This window comes from Maylandia zebra, linkage group LG15 (genome assembly GCF_041146795.1).
Source record: "Maylandia zebra isolate NMK-2024a linkage group LG15, Mzebra_GT3a, whole genome shotgun sequence".
In the NCBI taxonomy this organism is placed as follows: Eukaryota; Metazoa; Chordata; class Actinopteri; order Cichliformes; family Cichlidae; genus Maylandia; species Maylandia zebra.
Window position 1 is genome coordinate 16095015 of NC_135181.1, and position 9986 is coordinate 16105000.

Below are 9986 nucleotides of genomic sequence, written 5' to 3' on the forward strand. Positions count from 1 at the left end.
TCTTTGGCCTCTTCTAGTTTAATCGTCTAAGTGTTAATAATTGAGTTTTTTCTGGAAGTGTCAAATCAAATACAATCAATTTTCTTTTTTTTTTAAAGACACTGACATTTTCAAGACTGGATAACCATGTTTAACTCCAGGCCAGCCAGTGGTTTAGCTGCCTTGCACACTCTGATGTGGGCTTTTCATCTAATAGGCAACTGCACACAGCCTTTATAGAACCATTCACATTAGGGTTGAAAGTAGGGCTGGGCGATATGACCCAAAATTCATATCTCGATATTTTTTAGCTGGATGGCGATATAAGATATATATCTCGATATATTTTTTTAAAGCCATAAAGTAAGAACAAAAAGAGAGTTCTTAGTCAAAGCTGTGTCCCAGATGTCACACAGGCACTTTTATTAACATAGAGCAGATGTACATAAAATTTACTCAAAAATAAATTATGAGCATTTATTAAATAATAATGCTCCATAAATAAAAGAAAACAATGTTGTTTTTGTGCATAACAAAAAGCTCACAATTGTGCAGTCAAAATGTAAACTAAAAGATGCTGAGCACAATAACAAAGACAAATTTCACAGCTGCTCTGTTCCCAACTTGTACTGCGTGACTGACAGCCTGGAGTTTGAAATCCGCTTCGCAACCACGTCTCTTAACAGGTGCCATTTATAGTCCTTATACACAGTAGGGTAATATTACGTTGAAGCACAGTACGTATCACTCCGCGAGGCTCAGCCGTAATGCTCCGACAATCCATCAAGCGGTGCAGCTCCGTAGCTTACTAAAGTCGTACTAAAACATTTTTTGACAGATTGCTGAGCGCCGTGTTCCACATAAAATCGGTTCGCGGCCATCAAGCACAACCAGAATTCATACATAAGGCGCGCTGTCAACTTTTGAGAAAATGAAAGGATTTTAGTCCGTGCAGCCCCTCTGGGCTGCATGGCGTTAGCGTGGTTAGCTCGTTAGCGTGGTTAGCTAGCTAACACGTTGACGCCGTCCAGCCCCACGCACGGGGCGATGCGCAGTAACTCGTTAACGGAGATTTGCCGTGTCCATCTTGTCGCTTCCTGCAGGTGAAGCGATGGGGGACGAGGAGTTGTGTTCAGTGAAGGAGAGGCGAGGCCGAGTAACATTGCGTAAAGACGAAAGTGGACGAAAGAGAGGCAAACCTGCGGCTCCACAAGTATAATTATAACGTAACATAGACTATATCGATATAAAGGATATTGTCACATCTTATATCTCGTATAAAAATATATCGATATTTTTTAAAAACTCGATATATCGCCCAGCTCTAGTTGAAAGGTTCCTCCAGCAACAGCCCCACAGTATGACTGGAATATCAATCCATCCTTTCCACCTTTGATTCAGCCCCCGCACCTAGACCTCCTTAAAGTAAAGAGGATGAGCAGGCTGCAGGAAAATACAAAGGCTTTAGGAAACGAAAGTGCTTAATAACAGTCCAGCTGTGGTGAGAAAGAGATTGTTATATTGCACAAAAAATAAGCCAGTGTTACTTTAATAAGAATGAGCTGCATTGTCCTGAATGCTTGGATCATTTCTATAAAAACACACCATAAGATGCATTTTGCATACATTATCCTATTTCTACTCTTTATAAAATGTCACTGTAGATATTCTTCATTACTTCATTACAAACATTCTGGGACAGATTCCTTATAAATATTTTCACACGTAGCTCTGTTTGGTCACTTGCAACTTTCGCAGTGGAAACATCAATTCATTTGTTTGTTTTTAGAAATTGAATAGTAAGAGTTCAGTACACCTTTAATGCCTCCTGGTTTATTTCATCTTGGTAGGACCGCACGGCATTTTGACTTTTAGTAGAAATGCACAGAAAATGTTTTTACCTTTTGTCAGTTTCATTTTACTTGGTATTTCACACAAGCATTTGTAGTTCAGCCTAATACAGTCTGTCATTCTTAACCACATGGGGATGGGTCATTCAAAGTCATCTTCTAGATCACAGCTGTAATTTTGACCAATGGGATATTTTGTGGAAGCAGCAGAAAAGCTAAAAATGGTGCAGACTGGAGAAGACAACTGGATTAAATAAGAGTAATAAGAGAAAACTGTTAAAATCTTTACCACAGTAGTGATTCCAGGTTTTTTAGACCAAAAAATCCCCAAAGAAAAGCAATTTCACAACTTTTACGAAGCCTTCATTTTCAGTTTGTTTTTGAAGGTGAATCTGACTTTACTGCAGTTAAATGGATGAGAAATTATGGCGACACAGGTCGAAACGGTCCGATATCAAACTCCAAATGTATTTGATAAATTTGTTTGTTCTTCTCGGTTGACTGGTGGCATTTGCACATTTATTTCTCTGTCACTGTCATTTTTCTCCTTGTGCATCAAGTCATCAGAGCGTCAGGGCCATTACCTAGCTGGCTGTCAACAGCTGTCACTAGAGCTAAAATGATCAGTAGATCGAAACAAAAGCAATTTGCAACACTTACAGTATCCGCATTCCCAAAGGGCAAATGCCCAGTAGTCTTTTAGTGTATTTTCCCTCCTAAAATCAGCTGCTTTTATGTTTTTTTATGTATCATGAGGTAGTGAGTATCTCTAAATGCTTTGGAGTGTTGGTCAAAGCAAACAACTTATCTGAAATTATAAAAAACGTATAATTTATGTGTATACTTTTCACAACAAATTATTATTAAGTTATTCATGAAAAATATTAGTTGAATTTCAGTTCTGGTGAACTGAAATGAGCTCACTGACATAATCTCTGTGCTCCCGAAAACGTTCTAGTCCATCAAGGCATTGACAGAGGACCTGCGTGGTGTCCTGTGTGGTTTTACACTGGGATATTTACAGTGTGTCCTTTAGATGCCTTGGGCTTCAGGGTGAGGCCTCCTGCTTGTTCCTGCTTAAGGCTCATTGTTGTGTTTCTCAGCTCGTTCCCGAGCCATTTTTGAAGTGTGGTAGGGCCTAATGTCCTGCTGCGGCATGTTGTTGCTCTCTGGCAGTGTCATAGTCACGGTTGGTCTGCCAGGACTGAAGGATTCTCAGCAAAGCATTGCATTCTTCACCAGAGAGCAGTGTTATTCTCTTCACCTGGGAGTGGTTTTACTGTTTCGACTGGTGAGTGTATAGCTTCCAATAAATATCTATGTTCTGACCATTATGGCATTTTTATTTTATTTTATTTTACTAAATCTGTATATATTCAGATAACCTGAAATGACTTTCTCCTGTGTCCTTTGCTTATATAAAATATTCCTTTTACTCTGTTGAAGACGAATCACCGTAAGAAAAAGAGGGAAGCAGAGTAGCATACTTCATGTCATTTCAATCCTATCAGTATTTGCTGGATATCATTCATCACTGTGTCCCTTTGTGAAATGAGCTCGAACGTGAAACACTGGTGAAGAAATTGGTCTGACTTCCATCACTCTGTCATTCAGTCTCTCTCAACCTGAGAAAAAGTGCTCTGTATATTACTGATTTATCTCCCCGAGCGTCTTCGTTGTCCTGTCTCTGCCGTGGAGTCTACGATAAAGTCCTGATCTCTTAATGGGGCTTTGCTATTCACCTTAACCTACTTGTCCCAGGCTCAGCTCTGTGTTTCCTTCCTAAAGAGGTTTAACCATAAAAGCAGGGTCGCTGCCCCCTCTCTGCATTATCACTCCAAGGAACTTCCTTACTGTAGGAGTACGTGTGAGTGAAAGTCTTCTTTTCTGCTCATCACTCCATCCAGGGTTCACTGTGCTTGCCGAAGGTGGTGGGTGGGTGTGTTAAGATGGCAAGAGAACTGAAATGGAACTCCCAGATCTTACCGCCTACGTGCCATTCCTTCATAAAGACACCATTTCTTTTTAGTCTGGCTACCTGCCTTCTCCATGTCAGCATGGTTGTCAAGCTTTGTGTGATCTGCTGTGACTCATTCATCATTCTGGAGAGCACTGATGTTGCTCCACTTTCTTTGCAGATATGGCAGGGAGTGAACACTTTGCCGTTGCTTTAGATAAATGCATCTGCGCCCCTCTAAGGCTAATGACTTCTCTTACTTTCCTGGAACACATCGTCTGAAAAACGAAAAAGTATTTTGTGGAACTCCTCTAGTGGTATAATAGACATGCTATTTGAATGCAAATTCATCATCTTTGAAGAAGAACTGAATGCTGCTACACGCTTTATGCTGCAAATGACCCAAGGATCACACCATTTTCCATAGCATCCATATCACTGAGATCACCATTTCAGCAAAGGTGATGAGTTATTGTGTAAATCAAGTGGTACAACAGCAGGACAGAGATCAGTGGATGAACAAAAGAATAGATAACCGCAAGATAACTATTGATAATAGTCACACTCTCTAGTCCTGCCGCGCTGGTAAAATTTCATAGAAGCTGTCAGATTTTTTTTTATGCTACCAAATGGATAAACTTGACTGTGGAGCCTTTTGACCACAAGTAATGCAATGGAATGTTTTGAGGTTTTTTTTTCCATGAGTGGGTCCCCTTTTCATTTTTACTGTGCACACAAGTGTGTGAAAGCAGGTTTTTGCTTCGAGCTTTACATACTCCACTGTCCTAACTGCTGGTTGCACCACTGTGGAAAGAATCGTAGCAATATGTGAGCAGTAGAGGTAAAAATAAATAAATACAAAAATAAAACTGGCTTTGCAGATGTTCAGTGGAAAAAGAAACACCTCAAGGACAAAGACTAATTATAAAGCATAATGTTATTTTAACCTTTAACTTCTAATAACAAGGCTGTCAGAATGTTTTGGCACCATGAATATTTTTTCTTTCAGTAAATAAAAGGTGAAAGTCTTTATTTAAAATTACAGGAAAAAATAGTGCCATGCATGTGGTATAACAGGTAATTTCTATATTTGTGTCTTAATATCAGTATCTTTGTATCCCCATTTCTTTTTAAAAATGCAATAAGTGAATAAGTGTCCGTCTTCACAGCAGATTTTTTCTGATGTATTGTACAGCAGAATCTGCTCTCTTCAAAGAGAATTTTTGTGGCAGAGTATATCATCATAGATCACAGAGCAGCTCAATCTGTTGGTCTAATGCTGGACAAAATACTCAGGTCAGCAGGACCTTAACAGGAGAGACCGTCTATATAAGAATTCTATGGTCTTCTGGTTTTAACAGGCTTTTTGAGCCCTGCGCTGAGTGGAAATTTAGCTGTCTCATTCCACACTTTCTTGTATTTGTGATTGAGCTTATAATTTGGTTTGTCTCCAAGCAGCACCAGGACAGATGACAATCTCTCATCTCCTATACTACGAGTGTGTGTTAGCTCATCTTGGCTCTAATCATAGTTGGCAGTCTTCATATCTACTGAACACTTTGCTATCTCCTAGTCAGCAGGCACTTTACAATGTTCATGGCTGCTTATTGAAATGTCATGGCTGGACAATAAGTGGAGATGTATGCAGGCAATGTTAATTAAAGTTTAATGACCTCACTTTATTGTCTGTCATTACAGCAAAGACATGATAGAATATATTATAAAAGGTCACCCCTGTTCCACCTTTCAGTACCTTTCTGCATGGCTAGAATGCATTGCTTTCTGCTGTAGCACATCTTGATGGCTTTGATATGATACCTGATATCTACTGCAGTGCACTAATGCATTTGCTTTCTGTTTTATTGACCAAAGCCATTTCCTGCTTGCTGAAATATATTTACACTCTGCATGAACATACCAAATGCCAAAGATCAGTGAAGGTTTGCAAAAACAGCATAAGAAGCTTCCTCCAGCATAACTACAGCAGATAATGATAACGCAGATTTTTTTGTTTTGTTTTGGAGTTGTTGTTTTTTTTTAATGACTGATTTATCATGTTACAATTTCATTATTCCTTTTTAAGATAGTTCCTAAAAAAACATCTGATGTTTCCATATTTTTTATGCATTTGCGCTTGGCCAGCACAGTGAATTAAAATACAATACTGACACAAAGATGTGGGCCACGATGAACTGAGAGGAACTGCAAAGAATTCCCTGTGGGTTCATCTGTATGAGTCACACCTCTCATAAATAGTCACGTAGCTGATCATTCATATAGTGCATATTTTTGCAACAGAGAGTGTGACATTTCTTGCTTTGCAAGCCCTCTTTCTCAGCTGATTTTGTATTTTCTGCTAGTGTTTGGCCCTTGAAATGCTTATATTCAGTTCTGCAGTGTGTAGCTGTGCAATCATATATTAGGTTTGACAACTGGCAGAATTTTCCATGCCACATGACACGTTTCTATATCGATTTCTCCCTTTCCCAGCAGTAGCAGCAGCATTAGTAGGTTTCGCTTCCTGCCACTGTGAACATTGACTTTATATTGGCAATATTTCACAGCGAGCACGACACTAACATCCCAACATCACATTAAAGTCTTTGCACAGTTTTATTTTTGTGGAAGGTTGATTTGCCACTCGATTGCAGTTTCATCTCGTTTCTCTTGTTCACTCTTGAAACATTTGTTTGAAGGTCTTGCATTTCAGTTTCTTACATTTTCAAATATCACTGAAGATGGAGTACTCGGCTAACCCTGGCTGGCCTCTTCACATTGACCTCCCCCCGTCAACCACACAAAAGCCTCAGTCTTCATTTTTATGCTTGACTGAACATGATTTTTTTTTTTGGCATTTTATTTCTCTGCTTACAAAGTGTTTGGATTAAAGCAATTAAAAGTTGTTTAATTTTCACAGTTACAGAGTTGTATGCTTCCATTCTCTACATTAAAAAAACACAAGGAGGCAGTACAAGAGAACATAGCTTATAGTGAACCTGCAATGAGGCACTATATTTGTACTGCAGAATATGCAGGTTTATGAAATAAATACACGTTTACTGTGCAATAACAAGAGTAGAGTATTACATGTTTCGTCTAAGGCATCCTAATAGGTATTAAACTAATTATGTTTTTGAGTTTTTCAAAAGTTTGCTTGAGTATTATGGATTAAAAAAGTTAAGTTCTGCCAGGATTTCAGCAGATCAGTTGTTGGATCAGCCGAAATCCTTCTAAGCATCCACTTGAGAAATCTCATTCAGAGTGAGCTCATGAATCTGCTTTAACTACAAAAACTGCAAGCTTCTTTGCAACTCACCTTCACCCCAGCTTCTCTTTTCAGGATATATCTGACTGAATCAAGACCATTTGTCTTGCTCTGTAGTTGAAGAGGTGTGCTATTCCCTCTTTATGCTTTACATAGATATGTTTGAAACAGCATTTGGATTCCTCCATCAGCTGACTAAAAGGGGAAACAACTGACTATGCTATGGGTAATAAATAGATCTCTCTATGCCACTTAATGGACAGGCAATGGAAAAGTGGAAGCTGATGCAGGAAATCTTTAAGTCATACCAATAGACCATATAAAAGATGGACGTAGCTACTGTGACATCATTCACCAGTTTTTTGAGTTTAATAGCCTTGAGATGAGATTTTTTCCGTCACCATCTTGAAATGTGATTTGATGACAAGAGACATGTCTAACTGTGAAACCTCACACTCATTGGCTAATGGCTTTCAAACACAAGGTGGAAGCCAGTGAGCATATCTCTGATAGTCCTTGTTTTTGATGCTTAGATACTAAAACCCACACTTAATGAAACCGTGGTCCTTCTCCCCATTTCTCCTCATTACCCTCCATTGATGTTTCCAAGAGTCATCTAATAGGTAAACTGTGTTTTTACTGCAGCTCTGGAAGTGTTCAGTCTAAGAAACTACAACCGACTGTAGACGGGTAACAGTATTTATTTGAAAGACAGGACAACAATTTAAATTGCTCTTGAATTGGGAGATTTCCTCATATGTTCCCCAATGCAGCTGGTATATTCAGCATTAATTTAGAAATGCTAATATCCTTGCTGTCGTTGCCATGGCAGTTGATGTGCTTCATGATGTAGAAAATTTGCTTTTGCTGTACAATAACTCTGTCTCCCCTGGGCATCCCTCCTCAAGTATGGTGCCATTGTTCTCCTTTTCTTAGCAGCAGCTACAGTGGTTGGTGTTCATAGAAGAGATGAAATGCTGTCTTTCACATCATCTGGGACCTAATGATTTCTTGCTATTTTTGTCCTTAACCTAGTCTGTCAAGTTATCTGTATTGATCTCTCAGAGATGCATTATCAGTCAAAAAAAGATTAGTGCTTAGTCTCAAGGCTACAAGGAGAAAATAACATATCAGGCTTGTCCTTGTAACTCTGAGTGATTTGCCAAATATAAGCCTTCCGGTTATGCTGAAACTCGATACTTCATTGCTTTTAGAGTGTTAGGTAAGTGTTGGCAAGCTCTATAGCTTTAGAAAACTTCATAAATCAATGTAATTTCCTGTAGTTTAGCTAAAGCTGACAGTTGTCAATCTTATCATTTATCTGTTTTACTTGACTCAAACTGGGCTTTTTTTCTTGTTTTTATTTCCAGCTCCTAGAAGGCAGTTTCACATCCCAGGTCAGCCATGAAGTCGATGGGCTTATCTTCCAGCCATGTGGGGTAAGCCTTCAACAGAGTGTGACAGTTTGTCATTTTTCAAACCCTTAGTCCCGTTGCTGCAGGTTGATTGTCAGACTCTGCTTTGTCTTCCTACATGCACATACAAAAGAATCGAACAGCTTGTCACTACCACCCACCGTTTGTCACTCTCTGTGCCAGTCTTGCCCTCGGTTATTGTAAAGGAAACGGCAATACATGAATTCACAGGCCTCCCTGTAAGACAGTACGCAGTAAACTTGACACATAGTGTTTTCTGTTACAGCCTAAACGAACTTGGTTGAAATACGTATTTGTTTGGTGTTACGACAGCAGAAAATCCTATGGTGGTAACACTAAAACACCTCTTATCATCATCTGCGATCGACTCAAGGACTTCTAATCCACTGCAGTATATTCTACTTTTGCGGAATAATTTACAAACATTAATGCAGAAAGACCCTGGACTGAAGTTTTTATATTTTACAAAAACTTCTGTCCAATTTTTCACCATTACAGAACCACCATGGTTTTATATCGTCTACGCCAAATTCTGACCTTACCTTCCTAAAGTAGCAGGAGAAATCGAGACCGATCCGACCATGTAACATTTTTCCAGTCTTCTGTTGTCCAATTTAAGTGAATTGTAGCCTCTGTTCTTGCGTAATGGGAGTGGCACCCAGTGTGTCCTTCTGCTGGTGTAACACATCAGCTTCAAAGTTTGATGTTTTGTGCATTCAGAGATGACCTTCTGCACACAAGGACCGTGCCATATTAAATTGTCCATTAAAATACCAGTATAAATGTTTACATGATATAAATGTCATCCTCCAACCAGGCTGTGAAGAAGGAGACACGAAAAGCTGCTGATGTGTGACCCAAATGTTAAACAAGTGACTCCACTTGTTTAACTAAAGGGTTAAGCAGTTATTTTATACTTAAAAGTTCCAGACAAAACACTTCCTAGGCTACTTTTGTGCTTGCATTTGACTTTGTGCAATAGTAGTGACAAAGCATATTGCACTAATGGTAGCTTGTGGAAATAGATTTATGCTTTGAAATAGGTAGTGTGTCATCAATGACAGCAGCTCACTGAAAAACAAGGGTGAAAAGCCCTTCATTTTGTTGGCACTAATAAATAAATGCTCCCGCCTATAAGCTACAGTCATGATAATGTTGCTCCGTTCTATATATATATATATATATATATATATATATATATATATATATATATATATATATATATATATATATATATATATATATATATGTGTATATGTATGTATATATATATATATGTGTATATGTATGTATATATATATATATGTGTATATGTATGTATATATATATATATGTGTATATGTATGTATATATATATATATGTGTATATGTATGTATATATATATATATGTGTATATGTATGTATATATATATATATGTGTATATGTATGTATATGTATGTATATATATATATATATATATATATATATGTATATATATATATATATGTATATATATAT

The 9986-nt window shown here is 38.1% G+C and overlaps 1 protein-coding gene across 1 annotated transcript in view; it reads left to right on the forward strand.

Moving 5' to 3' along the window:
- Positions 1-9986, forward strand: part of rngtt (RNA guanylyltransferase and 5'-phosphatase) — a 117043-nt gene that overhangs the window by 66836 nt on the left and 40221 nt on the right. The window contains exon 12 of the mRNA XM_004550481.6: positions 8422-8490. Within this exon, the coding sequence (XP_004550538.1) occupies positions 8422-8490 (69 nt within the window). The remainder of the gene's footprint in view (positions 1-8421; positions 8491-9986) is intronic.